At 46.3% G+C, this 24,073-nt stretch overlaps 1 protein-coding gene across 1 annotated transcript; it reads left to right on the forward strand.

Moving 5' to 3' along the window:
* The first annotated feature begins 8,589 nt into the window (after window positions 1-8,589).
* Window positions 8,590-23,742, forward strand: MTARC1 (mitochondrial amidoxime reducing component 1). The gene is made up of 7 exons (XM_066595100.1): window positions 8,590-8,836; window positions 15,196-15,369; window positions 15,837-16,002; window positions 17,821-17,961; window positions 20,771-20,835; window positions 20,914-20,985; window positions 23,558-23,742. The coding sequence occupies exons 1-7, from the start codon at window positions 8,625-8,627 to the stop codon at window positions 23,682-23,684; spliced, it is 957 nt and encodes a 318-aa protein (XP_066451197.1). The 5' UTR covers window positions 8,590-8,624; the 3' UTR covers window positions 23,685-23,742.
* The last annotated feature ends 331 nt before the right edge of the window (window positions 23,743-24,073 follow it).

Below are 24,073 nucleotides of genomic sequence, written 5' to 3' on the forward strand. Positions count from 1 at the left end.
TCTACCCAAGGATACTGTCAGAGTTGACATAGGGATAGCATCTGGGTACCAGTAGTACCTTAATGTTGCTTCAGCATCTGGCAAAAATGTGTAAGTTTCTGTAAACCAATGTATCACCGATATGTTCTGTATACATCCAGACAATGGAGTGATGAGATTATACATACTGGTGGTTCCAGTTCGGTTGGCAACAAAGAATATATATTGGGGGCCAACTTCTATCAGCATATAGATGAAGCAGGTAACACCGTCCAATCACATATGCTGATTGAAGGCTGCTGGAAACATGGCTCATATGCGGCTGTACTCCGTCCGCATGCTAGGCCATCCAGCGTTTCTTCACAGTTCTCTATACCATGGGTTTTATTTTCACTATAAATCATCATACCTGTGAACTTGGGCAACCAATATTGTAAAGCATATAGAGGCGGTCCGAACACCACAGGTAGTACTACAGACTTACACATCAGGCTTGTGTCCTTTACATCATAAAATCATTTCCCCAGTGCTATACTCATCAGAGCATTCTACGCCATCAGCCCCGGGCCGTATCCAAGATGCTACTGGAATTACATTATTGAGAATATTTTTCCACAATTTTTCATTATTTGTCATCACATCTGACTGCTTTGTCCCTCTCGTGAATCATATATACATATTGCAGGCTACATTGTGTATAGTTCATGAATTTACTCATATTTACAAACAAATCCTTTTAAACCGCAAAACCAGATTAAAAAGCGTTAATACATCCTTATCATATCCTAATGCAAGACATCGGGGGAGGAACAAGGAAGGCATGCATTGTGCCTGAACATTTATCAATCTAGAAACATCCTGTCCTACCCCAGCCATTTTATTCTTCATCACCTCTAAATCTATAGAGTTTAGAACCCCTACACCTGTACCAATTCCCCCTAATAGGGTATCATACCATTTTCGTTTTCCTCTGGTGCAGGGTTTCATTGCCTGAAGAGAAATATTATAATGCAATATGGTTTTCTGGCTCTTTGTGGATGATAAGGGGTGTCAAATGCCTGGGAGTTACCCAGGGCAGACATGAAGTGTTGCATTATTTCACCTGTGAAATGTGTACCTCTATCTGACTCGATTACCTCTGGTACCCTGTATCTGCGGATTACCTTATTCATGAGCTTCTTTTCGGTTACCTGCTCATTTACTTTTGTAACAGGGTACGCCTCCAACCTGAAAAACATCAACAACAAGCATATATTCATACTTCCCAACACGTGGGAGCTGAATGTTGTCAATTTGCAATCCCTGAAATGGGTAGAGTGGTCCTGGCAAGTGCCTTTGTGGTCAATTTACTTCTACCCTGTTGCTTACAGCATAGCTCATGCAAAACTGGACAAATGATGTAGCAGTTACAAAGAACCCTGGGGGCAACCCTTTCTCTCTCAAGCATCAGTAGCATAGCTGCCTCCGATAGGTGAGTCTTTCCATAGATCAGCTGGGCCATCATGGGGTACAGGGATCGTGGTAGGCAAGTTACTGACTGTTTGCCATACGCCACCCTGTTCTACTGCTCTCATATTAGTCCATTTATCTTTTTCTTCTTTGCTGGCTTGTGACTGTAATGTCTTTAGTACATCAATGTTCAAATTTTTATCAAAGTCCAAATCATAGTCTCTGACTTGTGCGGTCAGTATCTTCTTTTCTTCTTTCTTCCACGGCTTGAGGGCCGCTGTCTGCGCTGAAGTCTGCTAGGGCGTTGCCTTTTGCTTCTGCACTGTTGGCTTTAGTATGAGCTTTCACCTTCAGGATTGCTACTTTGTCTGGTAGGAGTAGGGCTTTCATAAGGTTCTGTACTGCTACACCATTCTCAATGGGTTGTCCTACAGAAGTTTAAAAATGTCTGGCCTTCCATATTGGGCCGTAACCATGATCTATGCCGAATACATACCAGGAGTCAGTGTAAATGGTTACCTTCTGTCACTCTACACGCCTCAGTGAGGGCCTTCAGTTCCGCTTCTTGTACTGAGACATGCGGAGGCATTCTGCTTTTAGAGATCTTGTTGTGTGAACACTGCATATCTGGTGTGGAGTCATCAATCACCCTGGTACCATCTATAAAAACAACTCAAAATATGTATTAACAAGGGGTTTCAATAACTCTTTAAAACTTAAACTTTTCTTGTTGCATCAATGCTAGACAATCATGCTGATATTCTATTCCAAATAGATCACGTTCTTATTTGCAAAAATTTTTTAAAAATAGCTGATCTGTAATACATAGATCACCTATGCATCCCCCTCCCCCATTTGATCACCTATGCCTCCCCCTCCCCCATTTGAAACAGGATACTCGATTGGAAGAAGAGTAGCCGGGTTCACCATTGAAAAGAAATATTAAAGGGGGGGCATGAGCAAAGCACATTGCAACCTTATTTGACAAGCTAGAGACAGGTGTTTAGGTTGTACTTGAGTGAGTATACTCTGGATGTCATGAGGGGTGAGAACCACTAGGGGGTAGTCCAGGACCAACTCAGAAGATTTGTCAACCCTTACTTGTACTGCTGCCACCGCACAGACACAGGAGGGGGCTCCTCGGGCTACCGGAGTAATACCCAAGTGACCGTGGACGTCCTCCATGTTTTTGCGTCAATACTGCTGTCGCATGAAAGGCCAGGGACGGCAGTATGAGACAAGTCCCAAAAAGGTGCGAAGCTTTGGCAGCAGAAGAAGATACAGAAATGGCTTGAACTGCAGCCCTGCGTCGTTCTGTGAGATGTCTGCCTTCTTGAGCTAGACAACAACCTTTTGTTTACAAAGCTGTAATTTTTCCTTTTTAAGCCTTGCAGCCATTTTCTGCTAAAAAAAAAATTTTTAGAAGAGAAATGGGTGCAGATTGACATGTTTTCATATCCTCAGCACAAAGCTGGAAAGTCATTAACATATTGCAACAGCACAGTCCCCTCAGGCGGAGTCCAAGCCTGCAGGACAGTTACATAAATGCCCTTTTGTCTGAAAAGGGGCCGGAGATTCAGACTGTCTCCACTCTGGTATATTATCTATGACCTTAGGGATTTCAATAGACCTTCTACAAAGGCCATACTAAGTACATGTTTACCCATCTCTTCTATGCCCCTATACCCCAGATCTGACAAACGTTGTTGAAGGGGGGCATAGAATTGTTTTACACTTTCTTCCTTCTCTTTGTGTGATATTAGAAAGAGACAAGGAGGATTCTCTCAATTTTTTTTTTTCTTTTTCCCCAATGTTTCAGACAAATTAAAAATATTTTACCACTTCTCAATTCTCTATGTTTAATTTTATCCCAATCTGTGCCACAATAGTCTTTCACATAATTTTAGATTATAGTTCCCGCTGCCTTCCCTGTTCTACATATACTCCTGCATCTCCTCCTTGTCCTCCTTCTCATGCTTCCACTCACTAGCCTAGGATCTAGTGAGCATAGGCATAACCGGTTTGCACCGAGGAGCTCCGCAAGCAGGGCAGCTCTCTCTCCAATCCGGGTTCTGTTGTCCACAATGCCAGCAGGTCCATCCCTCCAGTCCAATGTTTGACCTTGGAGTGGATGACTTGGCATAGGGTGGGGAGGAGACGGTTGGAATTGAGATGAAGGAGGGGGTGAAGATGGAAGAGGGAACTAACCCGACAATGAGAGAACATCTTTGAATTCTTTTCTCATTTCATTTTCAGCTACTGAACAGTATATATATATATATATATATATACAATACAACATACTTCCTGTGTAGCAAAATATAACCAATTCTTAATTCAGATTTCTTTGCAAAGACAAGTAGGTCTTCTAAAGCCCAGTACTCCACCCTTTGAAATGTATCTTATCTTCTATAGAACACAGAAACTTCTCCAGACAAATAGCTGTATAACTGGTTCCACTGCCTGTAAACATCTTCTAAACTGCAAATTCACACTCACTAAGGGGGTTTTATTCATTCCTATACGGACTGATAATATGTGAAGTAGAAATTGGGATTGTATTTACTGTACACCAGACTTCCAATAATGAGCGAATTATGTATAGATAAGAAAAACTCTTAGTACCGCGGTTTTTACACAATTTGCTCAGAATAGGCTACCCAATGACAAACACAATACAACTTATGCCCGTTTCTACTCACATACTGATATTCACCACACTGCGACCACTCAGCGGCCAATATATTATAGGGGGCTTTATTCCACCCTGGCATAATTAACAATTCATCGGACACTTCTTTGTTCTTAGCTACCGACATTTTCGTACTATTGCGGATTTTCTTAAAAGGCGACATTTTCACACTGTGCCAGATTATCACAAGAAATTCTTCAACTATCAGTTTATCAAAATTTTCCTTTAAAACAAACTAGTGTATTACTCTCTGCGTAATCCTGTTCACAGCGCCATTAATATATATTGCTGCAAGGAGCAAGACTTAGTTCAAATTACGCCTCAAAGAGAATAAGACACCACAAAAGGCCCATACTGTAGTTGATTGGGACCCCAACAAGTGGGATGGGGACCAACACTCATCCGCCAACCTCCCCAGCCATCCTTCACACCTTATCCTCTTTACCAGCAGTATGGACAATGGCTGGCGGTTTATGTACACCAAGAGGCTTATAATTTTTATTCTTTCACACACATAAAACAATTGTTTGTTTCACTATTTTTCTGTGCAGTCTTCCGCACCTTATCCTCTTTACCAGCAGTATGGACAATGGCTGGCGGTTTATGTATACCAAGAGGCTTATAATTTTTATTATTATTTTCTTTATACACTCTTCAAATAAAATACTGTTGTTAATTGGAAATGGGATACACTTTAAATAGAACTTTTGCTATTAATTTGACTAAAGTACTTATCAGGTGTTTCAAGTACACAATTATCTCATATTAATATCTTAATTCAATAATATTCAAATTAACACAACCCAATATTTTTGAATTCCACATATTCCACGAATCTGTATATACATATATACACTGTGGTAATCTTGGGCTATTATCTCACACAACTAGTCTCAGGAATAAAATTAGATGCCCCTCCTTTGGTCACTCCATTTGTTCAAGTGAGAGACTTAACATGGAGTCTAAGAGTGACCTTCACTCTATACATTACCACAATATACATATATATACACCAACATCCACTTAAAATGGAGACACACTTCTCACCTAGGCTGGACTGTGTGTAGGGTGGAGCAAGACCTGTTCCTATTGTTTTTCCCTCCCATCTCCCTACATCACCTAGCTCCACCCCCTGTGGTCTGGCTCAGCATTTGGTCATTTTTGCTTCATTTCGTTTCTGGTTACCGGACAGTATACACCATATAACACAGTCTAACTCTCATACAGGTCCTTCCATTTATACACACACATAAAGACAAAAACATTTGCATGTCAGTTACTAAAGTGTCAGTACTTTTTTTTAAGTGTCAGTACTTCCTCACTTGTCTAAAAGTGTCGGTACTTCCCAAGCCTGCTTATTTCCCCCCGTCTCAACTACTTCTCTTATACCTATAAGAGGCTCCCATTCAGGGATTTTATCCCCTGAAAATTTTAGGCTTCCCTGGTACAATTTATACCATGCCTTCCCGAGATCGGCAAGCGGGTTTCATATTCTGTACTTCCTCACCCTGCATATTTTACCTCGTCTCTACTACTTCTCTTATGTTTATAAGAGGATCCCATCAGGGGTTTTATCCCCTGAAAATTTTAGGCTTCCCTGGTATAACTTATACCATGCCTTCCAGAGATTGGCAATAGGGTATCATATTCTGTACACTGACCATGCAAAGTAACAAATAAAGACAATAACAGTTAAACACCCGCACAGCATATTCAGCCCACCATATGAATTCTTAAAAAGCTTGAAGATTTATAAGAGGCATGCACTTCTTACCCCTCGGACAGGAAAGGAGCAGCCAGGAAGCACGGATAGATTGTGGCAAGATAAAACCTTACCTTACTGCGCAGTTTTTGTCAATCCGTGGTTCCGAGTGGCTCCTTATCCCATCTGGGTCCGGGGGGGTTCGAGGTGTAGGTGGTCCTCTTGTTCCATCAAGCCCCGCGATCGGGCGCCAATTACTGATAGGGATTTTTCCATGTTACGTTAATATGCTGTGGGGCTCCAAATCAAAGGTGGTTATGGCAGCCACCATGAGAAAGCAATAGACACAGGCATCACGGTCGTGTCTTAGAGCAAATCTGAGTTTATTGTGTACATTGTCTTTCTTATACAAAAAATAGTAGGCGTATCAGAGGTTGAACTGCTTTACAGAGGTCGACCTGTTTTACTGGTACATAATTTTGTCTTCTCTATAAACAATGCTTTATTTGTTTGTTTGTAGACATCGTGTCTGGTACCCTGATTATCATCACACTCTACATTAACAAAGCATTCCATACAACCTTTTGATCAGTGTAACGAGATAAACAAGCTCTTAGAGACATGATGGACACTTAAGATTACACCTGTACTTCATTTAGCAGAGCTTTTCATAGGACACAGAATAGAGTGTACAATTTAGGCCTACAGCCTCCGGAAACGTATATCAAAGATACATACATATATAAATTAAGATGTTCATAACCCTCACATTCCCATGCATAGATCTCATGGGTGTATTACTGACACATGCAGGCTCACCTCTCGTCTCCTTCCCACTCGCTATGTACAATGGGAGGGGGCAGGGTGGGGCAGAGCTAAGCGCCATCCCATCCCGCCTCCTCCCATTGATGGCTATGGATAAGGGATGGGACATGGGTGGAGCTAAGCAACCGCCCTCTACCCCTTGTCCATAGCCATTAATGGGGGGAAGTGGGACGGGCCGCCACTTAGCTCCACCCCTGCTCTGCCCCCCACCATTGCAAAGAACAAGCGGGGAGGAGACGAGAGGGGAGCCTGTGATGCGGAGGGAAGGAAAATGGGCGACGGCATGGTGAGCTCGGTGCATATGCACCCTACCCCATGCCGTGTGAACGGGTGCACAAACGTTAGATTTGTGCGCCCGTTCACGAGATTCTACGCCCTAGATGGAAGCATATATCGGCCAGACGTGAAAACGCCGACCAATATGCGCTCGTGTGAAAGAAGCCTTAAAATGAGTATGTGCAGGTTCAAAATCAATCACCGAGGCCAGTAAGAGGTGCACTGGCTATAAAGATGGAAAAAATGGAAAAATTGGGAAAAAAACAGTTTTTTTCCAAAGCAAAAAGTGTGTAGAATCTGTTCTTTTCCAATGATGAATAATATATTTATGGTATTCAGACTATGGAACATAAGAAATGGCTTAGGATAAAAAACTGAGAAAAAACTTTTTCTCCTAATTTTCCCGTTTTCTTTCCCACCTCTTGGCTGTCACTAAGGGGTTAACCCTTTCCAATCCACTGTCTAACGTCTGAAGACATTCTGATTGAAGGCTGTACAGCTCCGATGTCGGGAGACGTCCAGCAGGGACTGTATATTACTGGCCGCTCTGTTGTCGGGGGGCCTCTCCAGCATGTCCCATACCGCAGTACTGGCTCTAGCCAGCAGATGGCGCCATTGTAAAATGGCAGAAAGAGAAAGCCCCAAAGAAAACCCTAAATCCAAAATTGGATTGCAAAGGGTTAATGTACTATTTGGCGTTTGCTTAGGGCGCTTTCATCTATGGCAGAACATTCCGCCATGCAGAAGCTGCACCAACATCTGCAGTTTTGCGCATTTGCTGCACAATTGCTGTGGATTTTGTTGTTAGCAAATCCACTGCAAAATCCGTACGTCAGACCTGAAAATGTCGCTGCCGATTTCTCCGTGGGGGAATATTCGTTCACGCATGTAAACACCCTTCGTGAATGGTTTACTGCAATGCTTGTTAGACCCCCGGCTGCCACAGAAGGCCCAATGTCCGTGGCGGGTTTGATTTGCGGAATCCACAAGGGTCACCCACGCAGAAGATCCGCCATTCAGAGTGCCCGTAGGGAAGCATTGGCATCTGCAACTGAATTTAAGTGGGCAGATTTGATTTGCGGACCGTTTGGTGCGGAAAACAAATCGCAGCGCGCTCCATTCCAATGCGGATTCCGTGCAGATGGCTCAGTAGAAGTCAATGGGACGATCCGCAAAAAGAATTGCGTATGCACTGCGGATTTGAAGGTTAAAATCAATTAGGAAGGTGGGGAAAAGGCCGGGAGGCGGGGGAGCGGATTTTTTTCCACACGGATGATCCGCAGTGCATCCATGTACATCCGCACGGAAAACCATTACATCTGCAATGGTTTGCAAATGGTTTGCGCAGTTCTCCCGCTGCGGAAATTCACATGCAGAATCCGATCAGCCCGTGGACATGAGGCAGAACCCTCGTTAGTAACGACCCTGGTAACGGGAATGTGGTGCGCGGATGATGCTCAGCGTTCGCGTCCGCAGGCCCGCGGTCAGGCTGCTCTGTACGTGAAATGGATGGTACAGAAGACCTTGTGGCCGCCCGTATGCTGCCCTCCTCTCCTACCGTGGAGCTTCAGAGAAAAGTATTCTGTAGGGTGGAAACAAGGGGTTAAAGGCTGAGAGGCGGATCCGGGACAGAAGTTCATTCCTGTGGAAGAGGGGTCAGCCTATATATTTGGTGATCCTCCACACCCCCCAGCAGTAATAATGGAGGCGATCAGCAAGCACCGCACTCTGCTGCTCCTGGGGGCCGCTGTGGCCCTTACCTGGCTCTACCTGTCCAGGAGGAAGAGGCAGCTGCGTTGGGTGGGGGAGGTGTCCCAGCTGTTCCTCTATCCCATCAAGTCCTGTAAAGGCATCCCCCTGCAAGAGGCCGAGTGCAGGGAGTACGGCCTGAAGGATGGCCAGCTGAGAGACCGGTAGGTGCCGCGCCCTCACTTACCTGCGTGCAGGACTGCAACCCCCAGCATGCCCTGTTGGTCACGGGAGTTGGGGTTTTGTAACTGTTTGGGGGTCACTGCTGTCACCGTAAGGCCGGACTCGCATGGCCATAACTAGCCACAGGCTGCGCGTAAGTAAGCGGCGACCCGTGGACTCGTTGTGTGCCGCCAATCCACATGTGCTACCATGGCGTGTACACGGCTGGAATACACGCCAAGGTAGAACATGTTGTGGTGTGTTTTTCTTTTCGTGCGGCAGCGTAGGACTGCATGGGAGATGCTGCGTATTGCCAGCCCAGTTTTTGCGCAGTGAGCGTGTCCGACCGCCTCGGGGTTATTTGGGGTGTAAAATGTAGAATAAAGAGAGATTCCTGCCAAAACAACTTATCTGAGGGGGTCAGGCTGAACGCTGTTAACCCCTTATGTGCTGTGAGTAATTACCTCATTGGCCGTCCTGCAAGGCATGCGCACGGCAAAAAGACACCGACTAAAATGCTCCCCCTAACGGCTTCTAGGGGGACCTTTTAGTTCACAAATGCGCAGACCAGTCCAGCACGCCGCGGGTTTTATTTTGTGTTTTGCACAATCGAAGTGTCGCACGTAAGATACAGACATGTAAGCAGACCCATTGACTTCAATCGGCGCTATTCTCTGCGTATTGCGCCTGTGTGACGCCGGCCTTTCGCTCCTGACGTTACCAGCTGTGAACGCTACCTCACGTTCTTCCTAAGGCCCAATGCGCCCGGGCGTCCGCCTCCGGATTCCGCAGCAAATGCTGCCCACAACGTGTCATTAAAAACTGCTTTTCCATTTACACGAGTGGAAATCATTGCGGTTTTCTGCTCGTAGATGGAAAATTGCAGCATGCGCTATCTGAGCGCGGATGGCTTCCATTGAAATCAATGGAAGCCATCTGATTCGCAGCGGACACTGCGGATGGGCCACGGAATCTACGTCATCGCCTATCGATGGCACGATCTGTACTGTGCGCCGGCCGGCACACCGCTGCACAGATATGGACAGGTAAGCAGCAGTCTCTGGCCGGGCACCAGGTTGGATTCCTCTGCGGGATCTCGCACGCGGAATCTAACCTGGCTGTCTGGATCTCAGTCCTTTATCGCCTCCCAAAAGGGAAACAAAAGGGAAGCTGCATGGTGATTGGCTCCTGAAGCTCCCCAGTGTCTCTACTGGCGCACACAAACATGGGAGCTGCTTACTCGTAGCGGGATATACACCTCACACACTGTCTAGCCGGCTGCCCTCCCTCTCAGTCCCCCCCTGCATCTTCCTCCGCTCCACCTGGTCTTCGGGTCATCTCCTCAAGGCTCTTTGTCTCCCTCACTGTCCTGGAACACCTCCGTATAAATCTAGAACGTTCCTGAACATTCCAGGGGCGGGGCTTCACACTTGTGCATGTATGTTCGCCTTTGCGACTGAGTGTTCGCGTGGGTCTCCTCTTACATCCCATCAGGCCGGAGCTTAATGGTTGCTGTAAGGCCAGGGGATTACCACCTTCTTGCGCTTGTTTGGTGCTGTTCTCTCATGGGGTCACCCCGATGTCACAGCAGACTCGAGCCTCATGGTGGCCCTTGATGATCCAGAGAATCTGCTAATCCGGCAGTTGTTCGCAGGTTTATTAGTGTCTGTATGGCCTTCCTGTAGGACCTTTTCACTTGTCTAGGAATGCTTGTGAGAAGCCTGTCAAGGGGGTGGAGCCTAATGTCGCACTGTTGGTTTCTATGTGACTAATGCCTGTGACACACTACTGTATTATGGTCACCGGTGTGTCCCGGTCTGACGGCGAATCTCCTACCGATCTCTGAGCACCATGTAGAACGTACGGAGTTTGGGTCAGGAGACTTGCGGTCAGACACACTTCTGTATTATTGGCACAAAATGGTGGCTGAAATATGTCCGTGTGTCAGTGGCCTAACAGAATGGCGTTGCGTTCCAGCTGCTCAGATGGGTTTGCAGCATCCGAGGAGCGGGCCCACCGCCTTGTCATGGGGCTCTACCATCTCCTCCCCTGGGGGTAGCGCAGGACCTGAAGTTACCGCTGGGGAAGTTTCACAGGGTAACCCAAGGTGTAGATTATCTTAAGTACCTTTGTCACTCGTGATGCCAGCGTTCTGTCCTCTGCGGTGAATCCAGACGTTAGGAATAAGTAGTCCACACGCAGGGATGACTTTCTGAGCAAAACCGGGAACAGTCGGTAGAGCCTGTTTACTGCAAATAACGGTTACAGTCCAACACCAGCAGGACACCGGTGCAGACAATAGTGGAGTGACGGGGAGGATTCCCAGGATGTCAGGCGAGTCCACAGTCCTAGTTATCTGTAGGGTTTTCACTCACCCTCTCATCAGGCCATCGCTCAGCCTCTTCCATCTTGGGCATGCACAGGCTGATCCGTGTCTGTGTGGATCACCACTAACTTGCAGGCTTATCGGACAACTTTGCACCTTGCACTGACTCTTGCAAGACGAGCCAGAAGTAGCCTCCCTTACTAACATCGCATCCTTGCATACACATATGAAACATGATCACGTGACATGCAACAAGATACATTTTCCAGACATTACCCATTCAGTGCTGCAGAGTTGCAATACTCATCACAAATGCACACACATTGAAGACACGCACAAGACAAACACATTCATACTTATGGAGGGGCCCCATTAATTCTAGGGGCCACTACAGGTTTCTCATAGGCTGCAAGGATGGCGGCCATTTTGCTTGGTTGCTGGATAATCCCTTTAAGTGAGTTCATGCACAGATTTTTTTTTTTATGCCGTTTTATGAGCCAAACGCCACAAAAGGATCAAAGGAAAGGGGGATGGATGTAAAAGAAGGGACTCCGACGTCTTCTTCTGGATCCACTTCTACTTTCGGCTTAAACTGCAATTTAAAAAAAAAAAAATACCTGTGCGAATGCCTCGTTATGCGCTTCCTTCGCACACAGGCTCCGCCTCTTGAAACATTTGGCACACCTTCTGATTGGGTACCAAATCAAAAATTTACCACAGCTGTGAGATGGCGCAGACTTCAGCTAGACGTTATGCCCGTCCCTGGCGATTCCTTCACACGCCGGATGTGCCTTGTACGGGCTGGTAGGACAGAAGACTGGCACCGCCCACGTGACTATTGAGCAATGTTATTGGATGTCCTTAGAATAACTTTGAATTTCTTAATATGAGACTTGCAAAGGGGCCGTCCTTAATCAGAGGTAGCGGCCGCACCCGCCCTAGAGGGGACTGTGTGGATGGCGCAACCGTACCCCTCATTAAACCGGGTGCCTTGACTTTGACATGCCATCAGCTCATAAGGAGTCTCCCTATAATAAACTCATCCCGATGTCCTGCAATGCCAACCTGCTGCCCGAACAGACCGTGGCATGTAGACACTCTAGCGCCATCGGAGGCCAAACCACCGGCTGTGACATTTGTGGAAACAGACGGGAGCACTTGGACAAAATGAGCCAACTTACATTCAACCAATCAGCTAAAGGAGGACCTAAGCTGGTCAAATTGATGGCGGGAGTGGGAAGGTGTTCTGCACGTCATCAGCAGGTAAGAGGAGGAGCCTCTACTCATCTCCAACTTTTGAGATCTTGACCCCACCTCCTCCCAGCAACAACCAATCCCGTTCCTGAAACCTTTCAAAATTAGGAGGGGGGGGAGGGGCAGGTGTTCACCCATTAATTTCCATGCAGTCCCAGCCTCCTTCCCTATGTATCTCAAGGGCCCCCAAAGACCCCTCTGCCACAAAAGACGACACCAATGTTATAAATGGCGCCTGGCAGCTGAGGGCCCGGTTACAGGTTTTACACAGGGCCCCCGGAGATTTGTATTACGTCTCTGCACAACCTAATAGACAATCCGTAGATTTATGTGCTACATGTCATGTGACTGCGCACAATCCTGACCATAAGACGAGGAGTGAATGTCCTCATTGTACAAGACCTGGAAGGGGGAATGGCAGAATGTGACCTATTTCTACTAATGTATGCTGTAGAACTGTGAGCTATTGTTTTGTTTTATCAGCCATGTCGTTGCGTCCTTATTGTAGTTTTATTCAGTGGGATTTCTGGGGTCTCGGAAAATGGTTTCTCTCATATGAGAAAAATTTCAACTCCAATCCTCCCAGCTCCTAACAAACTCTAAAGGCCCATTTACACGGGACGAGTGTCGGGCGTCCCCGTACATACTGGCTGCGGTGCTGCTGCACGGGAGCTGGTATCGCTGGGTCACATTGGGGCGGCTGCAGGAGATTTCTCTATTCGCTCCCCCATCCCTCTCCATTGACTTAACATAGCGGCCGTTCAGTACTGATGGCCGCTATTTACACTGAGCAATCAGCTCATCCTCTAATGTTTATACAGCATGAAATCCTAAATGATCGTTCAGTGTAACTAGCTGCCATTCAGTACTGAACAGCCGCTGTGTTGCGTCAATGGAGAGGGACGGGGAGAGATCATCTGCAGCCTCCCTACTGTAAGCCAGCAATAGTAGCAGGAGCACAAGAGCGAGTATGAGTATCGGGCACAGTTTGCCTGACACTTGTCCTGTCTAAATGGGCCTTAAGTATATACAGTCATTGTTAATTGATAGTAACATCCCTCTGCTAGGAATATATATCTCTACTCATCTCTCCCCTAGAAGTTGTCGGAAGGATGAAACTTTCTGTGGTTGCAATGTTGATATAAGTAAGGGCCCATTTACACGGAAACATGATCGCTCAAATGGCAGTTTGAGTGGCAGTTTTGAGTTTACTTTGCATAAGCTCTTATTAGCGTGTAAATGAAGGCAGCCGCAGTATGCAGAAGACAGCAGGAGCGCTGTCATCTGCATACAGCTGCCTTGTTCTCAGAGCTATCAGTTGGTATTCCGCTGAGCTGATGGCTCTGAGAACAGCAGGAGTGCTGACAGTTGCTTTGTTCTCTGAGCTTTCGCTGAGAGCTCCAAGCGGTGATACCAGCTGAAATAAAAGTATCAGCGGTATCCCGCTGAGAACACGGTGCTGATGAGCCATCGCTGACTTTTAGCTTGGTCAGCGATGAACAAATAGTACACAAGAAGTGCATGATGGCTGTGCATTTAGACACGATTATCACTCCAAAGATGGCTTTTGAGCACATTTTGAGTGATGATTGTCTAAATGGGCCTTAAGTGATTACAATATCAGAGCAAAATGATCATTTATTGTGGAGAACTGACCCTCTTAGGGAGGCTCTAGTACCCTGTTGTACCAGCCCTAGTGCAGCGTCCCATAGGATGACCCCAGACACATGGCATGCGCTGAGGAGTTGAGAGGGCAAGACACTGGCTTGTCACGGCAGCACTTGCCATGCTCCCCCCGGGAGGGACACACACAGCCAAGGCCAGGGCAGCGCTGGGCCTCTTCCTAGGATAGGGATGCCCAATAGGTGGAAGAACAGGGAAATCGTTCGTCATGGGTGACGCCATCGTTCCGGTTACCCACCTCAGGTCCCTGGGAACGGTCAGAGCCTGGAATAAACTTTACTTGGCAAACTTCAACAATACAAGGCATGATTTAGAGCAATAACAGTGCAGAAAATTAATAGACTTGATCAGGAGTACCTCCACACGGTAATTCAGACTTTGGAACACCCTGCATAAACGATTACTTAGGAGTACCTCCACCTGGTGATCCAGACTTCAGGGTGGCCGGTTGTGAAAGACAAATTGGGTGTACCTCTATGTGGTGATTCCCTAGATCCGGACGGCCACTATGAGAGGAACACATGTGGCTGCAGGATGTCCTGAACATATCGCTGTGCTGTCATTGTCCCTTCTACCACTGCTAGGGGGGACCGACTCTCTTATGCAAATGACTGATTTTTAAGCAAAATGACAACTACTTCTGGGGTGGATTTTTTTTGACAGTGGATATACATGCCAATACTGACAAGCTCCTGAGTATATACAGTACATGCCAGTATATTATACCTGTGTGATGGGTTATTATTGTTCAGTACAACTGCAACTTTAAATGACACAACTTTGCAAATGTCTTGATCTCCTCACATTCTTATTTCTACAGCTTCTATGCTATGCAAACCTATGTCTCCATGGTAACAGACTACAAACCAACCCAGCGTAGTCATATTCCATTCATCTTTCTCTCACTTCTAAGTAACCTCTATTCTATAGGGTACAGATGTAGGGAGTTTGATTCAGGATCAAGCTACAGAGTGTTGGTCGTCTGTAACCATGGAGACACATAGCTCTGCATAGGAGCTGTAAACACAAATCTGTATGAAAGCTGGAAAGCCTCAGATTTCCTAACCTCAAATGTGAATAACAATTTCTTCATTCCAGGCATTGGCTTGTTGTAAAGGAAGACAAAGTTCACGTAACGGCGCGGCAAGAGCCACGAATGGTGCTAATTACGGCAACTTGTGACGGAGGCAACTTAACCCTCGCTGCCCCAGAAATGAATGATCTCAAAATACCGCTGACTCTTCCTAAAACAAATGCTGTTTTTGCATGCAAGTATGTGATACAAAGACACGGGGAGACCCCGGTTGGTTACACCAAACCTAGAGCTAGGGCAGGATCCTCTTCTGAGACTAAAGGGCTACGGGCTGTTTAAGGGGATGTCCACAATCCAAAAGAATCAGCTTGCAGTTTTTTTTCTCTTAAACAGTGCCACTCTTGTCCATATCTGGTATTGCAGCTTACCCCCATTGCCCTGAATGCTGCATACCAGATACGGCCTATAGGAAAGTTTGTCCAAAACAGAGCTAACAATATAGTTGACTGATCTAATTCTGCGGCCGCTGCTCCGGGAAGCTCGGGGTTTGTAGATTTAGCAGCAGCACCCAGAAGTACCAATTAATGACTTTCATCACCTCTTCAGATCAGGACTGGCTTTGCCATCCTGAGACCCCAGGTGAGGCAGGGTGAAGCCTCCATGTTTCTGTGCGCCGGTTTGAACATGTGACTCCATTGTCTTTCAGAGTTCACGGCAATGAGGTTCAGGGCAGAGACTGCGGGGATGAAGTCTCCAACTGGATCAACAGCTTCTTAAAGAGATCGCAGATGTATCGTCTCGTTTACTTTGAAGACACAATGAAGCCCAGAGATCCAAAGAAGGAGTTTTCTCTCTATACTGAGAGTGGCAAGGTGAGCGGCGGAGGGGGAAGTTAAAGGGGAACTCCAGATAACAGCTGAGCAGCTCATACACAGGCTAACATAGCGATGGAACTAATCCTTCTGTGCCCCGTGACATACACCCATCATGGGGAGGAAAGGGTTGAGGGGTCAATTATCTAGGGCATATAGATGGTACGGGCTCAGTAGCTGAGACCATGCCATCTGTGACCTACAGCTGGCCTCCCGCTGCAACAGCAAGGATCAGTGAGCAACCCCACCACTGCTGCATCAGCAAGGATCAGTGAGAACCGCCCCCGCCCCGCCCACTGCAACAGCAAGGATCAGTGAGAACCGCCCCCGCCCACTGCAACAGCAAGGATCAGTGAGAACCCCTACTGTAAACACCTTACATGCCACAATCAATTTTTTTTTTTTTAGAGCCTTTGAAAAGGGGAGGTGAAAATGCCAAAAGGGGTTAATATAGGGTTGTCCTTTGATTTATAAAGGAACCTGTGCAAAGTTTGCTTCGTTATCAGTGGTGGGAGGAGTCCAATCCCCCATACATACATACATACATACATACATACATACATACATACATACATACTCACTCACTCACTCACTCACTCACTCACTCACTCACTCACAAGACCTGTGGGTGTAAGATTCCACTTGTGAGAACATCATTTCACTGGTCGGGTGATAGAACCCAACATTAATACACGGTAAGTAATTGCATCGCATGTAGTTCAACATTCATCCCCAGAGCTGCATTCACAATTCTACTTCTACTCTGAGAAGTATCAGGCTAGAGTATAGGTATCATATGGGGAGTCCATGTGGCTGTAGTGGGATCCCTAGAGAGATGGAAGGCCACTTGTAGATCGAGGAAAACCTAGGATAGGTAAATGGATAGATGCACACATAAAAAAGTAGAATGCCTAGTGGGTCAGATGCCCTTGGTGCGGAGTGCCAGAGATGGTATTAACTGGCCTCTGTGCCCTGGCCATGGTATTGAGGGTGAGATCAGCATGCTTAATCTCTGCTGCATCAGAACTCTTTCCATGGCAGGTGGTTAGGCAAGTGCCAGTGTCAGGCAGCAGCTGAAAGAGGCCTAATATTTTTATCGTTGTTATAAAGATCCCACCATCTACTTTCACCACTTTTTAGGCTATGAGACCCAAGATGCTGCTCTGCTGGTTTACTAGGAGCACAGAGAATGACCCGCTGTGATGCATTGTGGGAGATATACATTGGGTATGGCAGACAGACAGTAGTTCAATTCACTTTCTCCTCCAAGAAACCAATGTACGAGTTCATGACTGTTGTGCCAGTACGCTTCAGCTGGTGGAATCCTGAGTGCAGCTTTGGATGTGACTGGAGGAGAGGCCCTCATAGAACTCAACATCAGTGGAAGGATAAAATGTTGATCCGTTCGAAATTGTCCCTTAACTGATGGAAACAACACAGACCTTCCAGGGGTTGCAGTTACCGGCACGGCTAGACGGCTACCTGTGAAATGCAGAATACCGGCTTGGGAAAGCTTCCATGGATTGCTAAAGGGTTAAAATGTTGTTCTTGCTGTATCTTCCCAGCACCCGTCTGATGCTCCTGGTCATCAGAAGTAGAAGAACGTGGCTGCTGACTACTAAAAACAGCGCTGCGCCTGCCTGTCGTTGGGTCTCATATTGCAGTTCATTTTCATTCCTTTTTAAGAGTGGAGCTGCAATACCACAGACAACCTGCTGAAAGAGGTGGCGCTGTTCTTCTAGAAAGCAGACTTGTTTTTTTCTAATCCTGTACAACTCATTTTAATTGTGAACTTGGGGTTTTCTTTGTCTCCTGCAGGTGGCGTATCCAGATCTTGCCCCCATTCTGCTGATCTCTGAGGCCTCAGTAGAGAATGTAAACGCCAAACTGGAAAAGAAAGTCTCCACTAGAAACTTTCGCCCCAATATTGTGGTTTCTGGATGTGACGCGTTTGCGGAGGTATAATTCATAGTAGTTTGTTCTTCATATTAACCGTCCACCAGTGTCCTCTACTATACGGGTAGGTCAGCGACTATCAGCCCTGTGATGTGGGGTCTCCAATGAACTGCTTACATTCAGCGTTTGCCTACAGCTGCCACTAGGGGCTGCAGAGGTTTACAACTCCCACTGCATTCAGATCCACATACACTGAGCTCCCTCTAGTGGTGGCTGCAGGCAAATGCTATGAATCTCTACAGGGAAGCAGCTCACAAACTCTGGCACTTCGTGGTTGGAGTGTATACGGGTGCTGCCACTAGATAACTGAGAAGTGGTCCGCTTTATGTGCTTCTCGTTCTCTGTAGGCATATACAGAAGCTTTTATTTTCTGGGGCAGTGAATCATTTTTAATCTTTGCCCCATTCTGAAAGAAAACTGAGCCTTGTGTTCAGCTAAACCCCATTATTGCTATCCAAGCTTAAGGCAGTACAGCAGGGTACTAGAGCCTCCATGCCCGTATCACATCTTGTATCCAAGCTAGAGGTGGTACAACAGGGTACTAGAACCTCCATGCCCGCCTGTATCACATCTAGTATCCAAGCTAGAGGTGGTACAACAGGGTACTAGAGCCTCCATGCCCGCCCGTATTCCATCTTGTATCCAGGCTAGAGGTGGTACAACAGGGTACTAGAGCCTCCATGCCCGCCCGTATTCCATCTTGTATCCAGGCTAGAGGTGGTACAACAGGGTACTAGAGCCTCCATGCCCACCTGTATCACATCTAGTATCCAAGCCAGAGGTGGTACAACAGGGTACTAGAACCTCCATGCCCACCTGTATCACATCTAGTATCCAAGCCAGAGGTGGTACAACAGGGTACTAGTGTCTCCCTACAAGGGGTCAGGTCTCCACAATTAATGATCCTACTGCTCTGATATTGTAATTTTGATACAAGTCAGTGATTACAATCACACGGAAAGTTTCATTCCATTCCGATAACTTTCAGGGGTGGGCTGTTACTGACAATGAGTGTGTATAGGTACAGGTAAGCATATATTTGGTGGGCGCTTTGCTTCACTCATTAGGAGAGCTTTAAACTAGAACAATATGGGAAGGGAAGTGAGAGGCAAAAATATACAGCTAATTAAGGCCGTCTGCAGACAGCCGGGTCGGATCCCGCTGCAAGAATTCTCGCAGCGGGATGCGGTCCCGTGCCCCTGCAGAGACCTGCGTCTCCTCTGCGCTGTATGCCGGCTGCCGGCCAGCCGGTGCATGCGCTGAGCGGAGCCGGCCCGACACTGACACTTCTGTGCGGGCCTCTGCGGGACCCTCACAGAAATGGAACATGCCGTGACTTGTCTTCTGCGTGTGCTTTCACGCGGACAAATCGCGGCTGTGTGCATAGGATTACATCTTGCAATGCAATCCTATGCAGGCACGGGTGAAAGTTCTGTGGGACATCCCGCTGCAGAATTTCCGCCCGTGTGCTGGGGGCCTAATACATTTGAGAACCCTGCTATTAGAAGTGAGAAGGAAGAACAAAGACAAAAAATCTTAAGGCAAGTACAGGAGCAAGAGACCCCGATCACAAACTAACATGTTCCTACACAAATGCACAGAGCATGGGAAACAAACAAGGAGAATTGGAGCTCAGAACACAGGAAGAGAAGTATGATGTCATTGGCATCACGGAAACATGGTGGGATGATACACATGATTGGATACAACTTATTTATAAGAAACAGACCTGATGCTGGGTGCTGGTCCCCCTTTTTTTTTTTTCTTTAGTGCAGTGTCCTGAGTGCTTCTGGGATTCACTCAGGATCCTTGCTGGAACCTCAGTCAGAGACCAACGGGTGTCACAGACCCTTAGTTTTGGCCTCATTGGGGGTCTTGTGCCAGGATCTCAGTGGGTGACTTGGTGCTTTACACGGATGTCTCCTTGCAAGCACTGGCATGCATTAGGGAACTGTTATCTATGTGACTGCCCACATATTGGATGCTATGCTTGCTCAGTAAGGGCAGGCAAACACAGGAACTGAAGTACAATGTGGTCACCAGGCTTACGAAACCATATATATTTATTACACCTATGACCTGAAAAGAAAAATTGGCTGTGCAGATATGGAAAAAGGAGCAGTAGAAAATATATGAATAACGCTAGAGTTTTGACCCTGGCTGTAACTAATAATCATGACACAAAACAACATATTTCACACTCTACCATTGGTACACAAGTATAACTATGCAAGTAAAGTCTCTGAAGGTGATGTGAGCTCATTATGGCACAATGCCACACAGGTTTTTTTTTTTGTTAGCAAAGAGTCTGACCAAAGGACCTGTACAAATAAGATGAGCAGTCTTGGCTTGTGTCTGTGAAAGCTACTAGAACTGTGGGTCATCCAACTGAATAACACAGTATGTCCCTGACTAGCAGGCCTGCTTGCTATCTTACACCAGTTCTTTGTATCCTGACCATTATCAGTACATGTGAGCAGGTCTTGCAGGTCCTTACTAAATGCTATTAATACCATGTCTGTGTCCTCTTACCTTCTCTCTGGTATTTATCTAGTGCAAATTAAGTTTACAATGTTTGCCTCCCATGTGATCGTGTGTATTTATTAAAAACCTCTTTAGATTTGTTCCATTTTGCCTGAGGAAGGATCCAGAGATGTCCAAAAGCTCGCTATAACATGTGTTTTTGTTAGCCATTAAAAGGTCTCATATCTACAACATTACTTGGCTTCTCTTACTGAGAACAATCACATTTTGTTCTACTGGCGACACCGGACCAACCCCCCCCTTTTTTTTTTTTTCTGTGTTTATCCAGGATACATGGAATGAAATCCAGATTGGTAGCCAGGTAACTCTGAAGCGCGTCATGCCTTGTCCCAGGTCAGTACCTCTAATATAGAAAAGAGTCCATGCTGGTATGACTGACCTCACTGACTCCTGGTGTCTTTTGGTGGACAGATGTATCCTGACCACTGTGGATCCTGATACTGGAATTATTAATATGAAGGAGCCACTGGAAACACTGCGCAGGTTGGTGATCTGCTCTAATAGGGAATGCAATGACAATACTGCGCAATTTAGTTTCATACAATGGTAGAATTGGAAGGGACCTCCAGGGTCATCGGGTCCAACCCCCTGCTCAGTGCAGGATACATTAAATGATCCCAGACAGATATTTGTCCAGCCTTTGTTTGAACACTTCCATTGAAGGAGAACTCCCCACCTCCCGTGGTAACCTGTTCCACTCATTGATCACCCTCGCTGTCTAATATCTAATCCGTGTCTCCTCCCTTTCAGTCTCATCCCATTGCTTCTAGTCTTTCCTTGTGCAGATGAGAATAGGGCTGATCCCTCTGCACTGTGACAGCCCTTCAGATATTTGTAGACCGCTATTAAAGGGGTTGTCCCGCGGCAGCAAGTGGGTCTATACACTTCTGTATGGCCATATTAATGCACTTTGTAATGTACATTGTGCATTAATTATGAGCCATACAGAAGTTATAAAAAGTTTTTTACTTACCTGCTCCGTTGCTAGCGTCCTCGTTCCCATGGAGCCGACTAATTTTCGCCCTCCGATGGCCAAATTAGCCGCGCTTGCGCAGTCCGGGTCTTCTGCAGTCTTCTATGGAGCCGCTCGTGCCAGAGAGCGGCTCCGTGTAGCTCCGCCCCGTCACGTGCCGATTCCAGCCAATCAGGAGGCTGGAATCGGCAATGGACCGCACAGAAGAGCTGCGGTCCACGGAGACAGAGGATCCCGGGGGCCATCTTCAGCGGTAAGTATTGAAGTCACCGGAGCGCGGGGATTAAGGTAAGCGCTCCGGTAAACTTTCTTTACTTCCCTGCATCGGGGTTGTCTCGCGCCGAACGGGGGGGGGTTGAAAAAAAAAAAAACCCGTTTCGGCGCGGGACAACCCCTTTAAGTCTCCGCTCAGCCTTCTCTGTAAGCTAAATGTTCCCAGATCCTTTAACTATAGATCATAGGACATGATTTGCAGACCACTCGCCATACTGGTAACTCTTCTCTAAACTTGCTCCAGTTTGTCTGTCTTTTTTAAAGTGGGGTGCCCAGAACTGGACACAGTATCACAGATTAGGTCTGACTAAGGTAGAGTAGAGGGGATAATGACCTCACGTGATCTAGACTCTACGCTTCTCTTAATACATCCCAGAATTGTGTTTCCCTTTTTGGCTGCTGCATCACACTGTTGATTCATGTTCAGTCTATGATCTATTAGTATACCCAAGTCTTTTACACATGTGCTGCTGCTTAGCCCAATTCCTCCCATTCTGTAGGTGATTTATTTTACTTGCCCAGATGTAGGTACATTTCTCCTTGTTAAATACCACCCAGTGTTCAAACTTGTCCAGATCTTTTTGAATTTGCTTTTTCTTCTCTAGTCTTAGTTATCCCTTCTAGCCTTGTGTCTTCAGCAAATTTGATCATTAAACCCTCATTGTTATCTATATCATTTATAAAACTATTGACCAACACTGGGCCCAGGACAGAGCCTTGTGGTCCCCACTTGATACATTCTTTTACTTGGATGTGCAGCCATTTATGACCACTCTTTGAGTCCGATCACTCAGCCAGTTCTGAATCCACCTAACAGTTGCCTTGTCAATCCCAGATTTGGTCACTTTTTTTTTCCCATTAAGGATGATGTGAGATACTTTGTCAAATGCAGGTAATGCACACCTCTGCAAATAATGCATCCACAGTAGAGGGAAAACTCCTACCGTTTCATGTATACAGTTCCTATGAAGGCCCATATGTCTCCATGGTTAAAATCTACGAACTCCTTGTCTGATCCTGATCACATAAATTCTTAACGATGGCACATTAGTAGTAAGTACAAGATGGGTGGAAGGGTGTTGGACTGCAGGATCGGACTACACCAGATTTGTTTTGTAGTCTGTCGCCATGGAGCCACAGATCTGCATGTACGCTGCGGACACAAAACCATAGAAGCCTTTTTAATCAAAGTGCTTCACTTTTTTTGTTGCACTGTATGTAATATATTGAAAAAGGTCCATTTGTCAGCGTTTACAGTGGAAAGTCTCTGCTACATCTGGAAGTACCCTTGGGGATTAAAGTGACCCTCTGGTCCTGAAGGGGAGTGTTAGATTACCTGCTGTTGGGCTTCTGCACCAATGTCCCATGGATCTGCCTCTTCCAGGGCCCCATTTTCATTCATTCAGATGGCTGCCACAATTCTCTAACTGCCTAATCCGTACTAAGTATCGATAATGAGGGCACTTTGTGCTGTTTTCTGATTGGCCAGCACAGATCACATGAGCAGTGCTGGCCAATTGGAGAGGATGTAGTGCATCAAAAGTGTACCTCTAACATACTACTGATACAGTGTTAAATGGATGCTCAGAAGATTGCGGCGGGCATCTTAAAGTGAGAAATGGGGCCTAGATTTCCCCTGATCGTCAGTGAAGACCAACCGCAGGTAATATTTCCCCTCAGGTCCACAACAGAATTTGATTCAGGACCGTAGGGTCTATTTAAGCTTTAATTGCATAAAACCTCTTTAATGACCACCTAAAATGAAGAAAAGCTATCATGTGACGGACATGTCTCATTTTTTTCTTACAGTTATCGCCTCTGTGAGTCCATGGACCATGAAATATTCAAATCCTCTCCATTGTTTGGCCAGTTTTTAAAGCCGCTGAAGTGGGGTACAGTAAGAGTTGGGGATCCGGTGTACCAGATAACGTACTGAATGTTCTGCCACCGTGCAGGAGACTAAGCATGGCATTAAAAGTTGTATGTTCAACCAATCCGTAGCTGTCTTTATTCTGTCTGACTACCCTAAAGGGAGCGAACCTCTCCCTCTGATATTAAAGAGATTGAGCATTACCTGGTGTCCTGGGGGTTAATAAAATGGCCTCCGTGTATCATCCTAAACACAACCGTTGGAAGCCACTTGTTTTGTGCAAGAAGGGTTAATTCGCTGCAGTTATATTTACCCTCACCCCCCCCCCCCCCCCAAAAAAAAAAATTTAAAAAAGTGTCTGACCTTTCCTTTTGCTTCCCCTGACCATTTTAGATGCTGAATATTGTTGGCTTCCTTTGTAAATAGAGGGACCGTCTTTTACGTACAGACAGTGC

This window comes from Eleutherodactylus coqui, chromosome 3, assembly GCF_035609145.1.
Source record: "Eleutherodactylus coqui strain aEleCoq1 chromosome 3, aEleCoq1.hap1, whole genome shotgun sequence".
Lineage (NCBI taxonomy): Eukaryota > Metazoa > Chordata > Amphibia > Anura > Eleutherodactylidae > Eleutherodactylus > Eleutherodactylus coqui.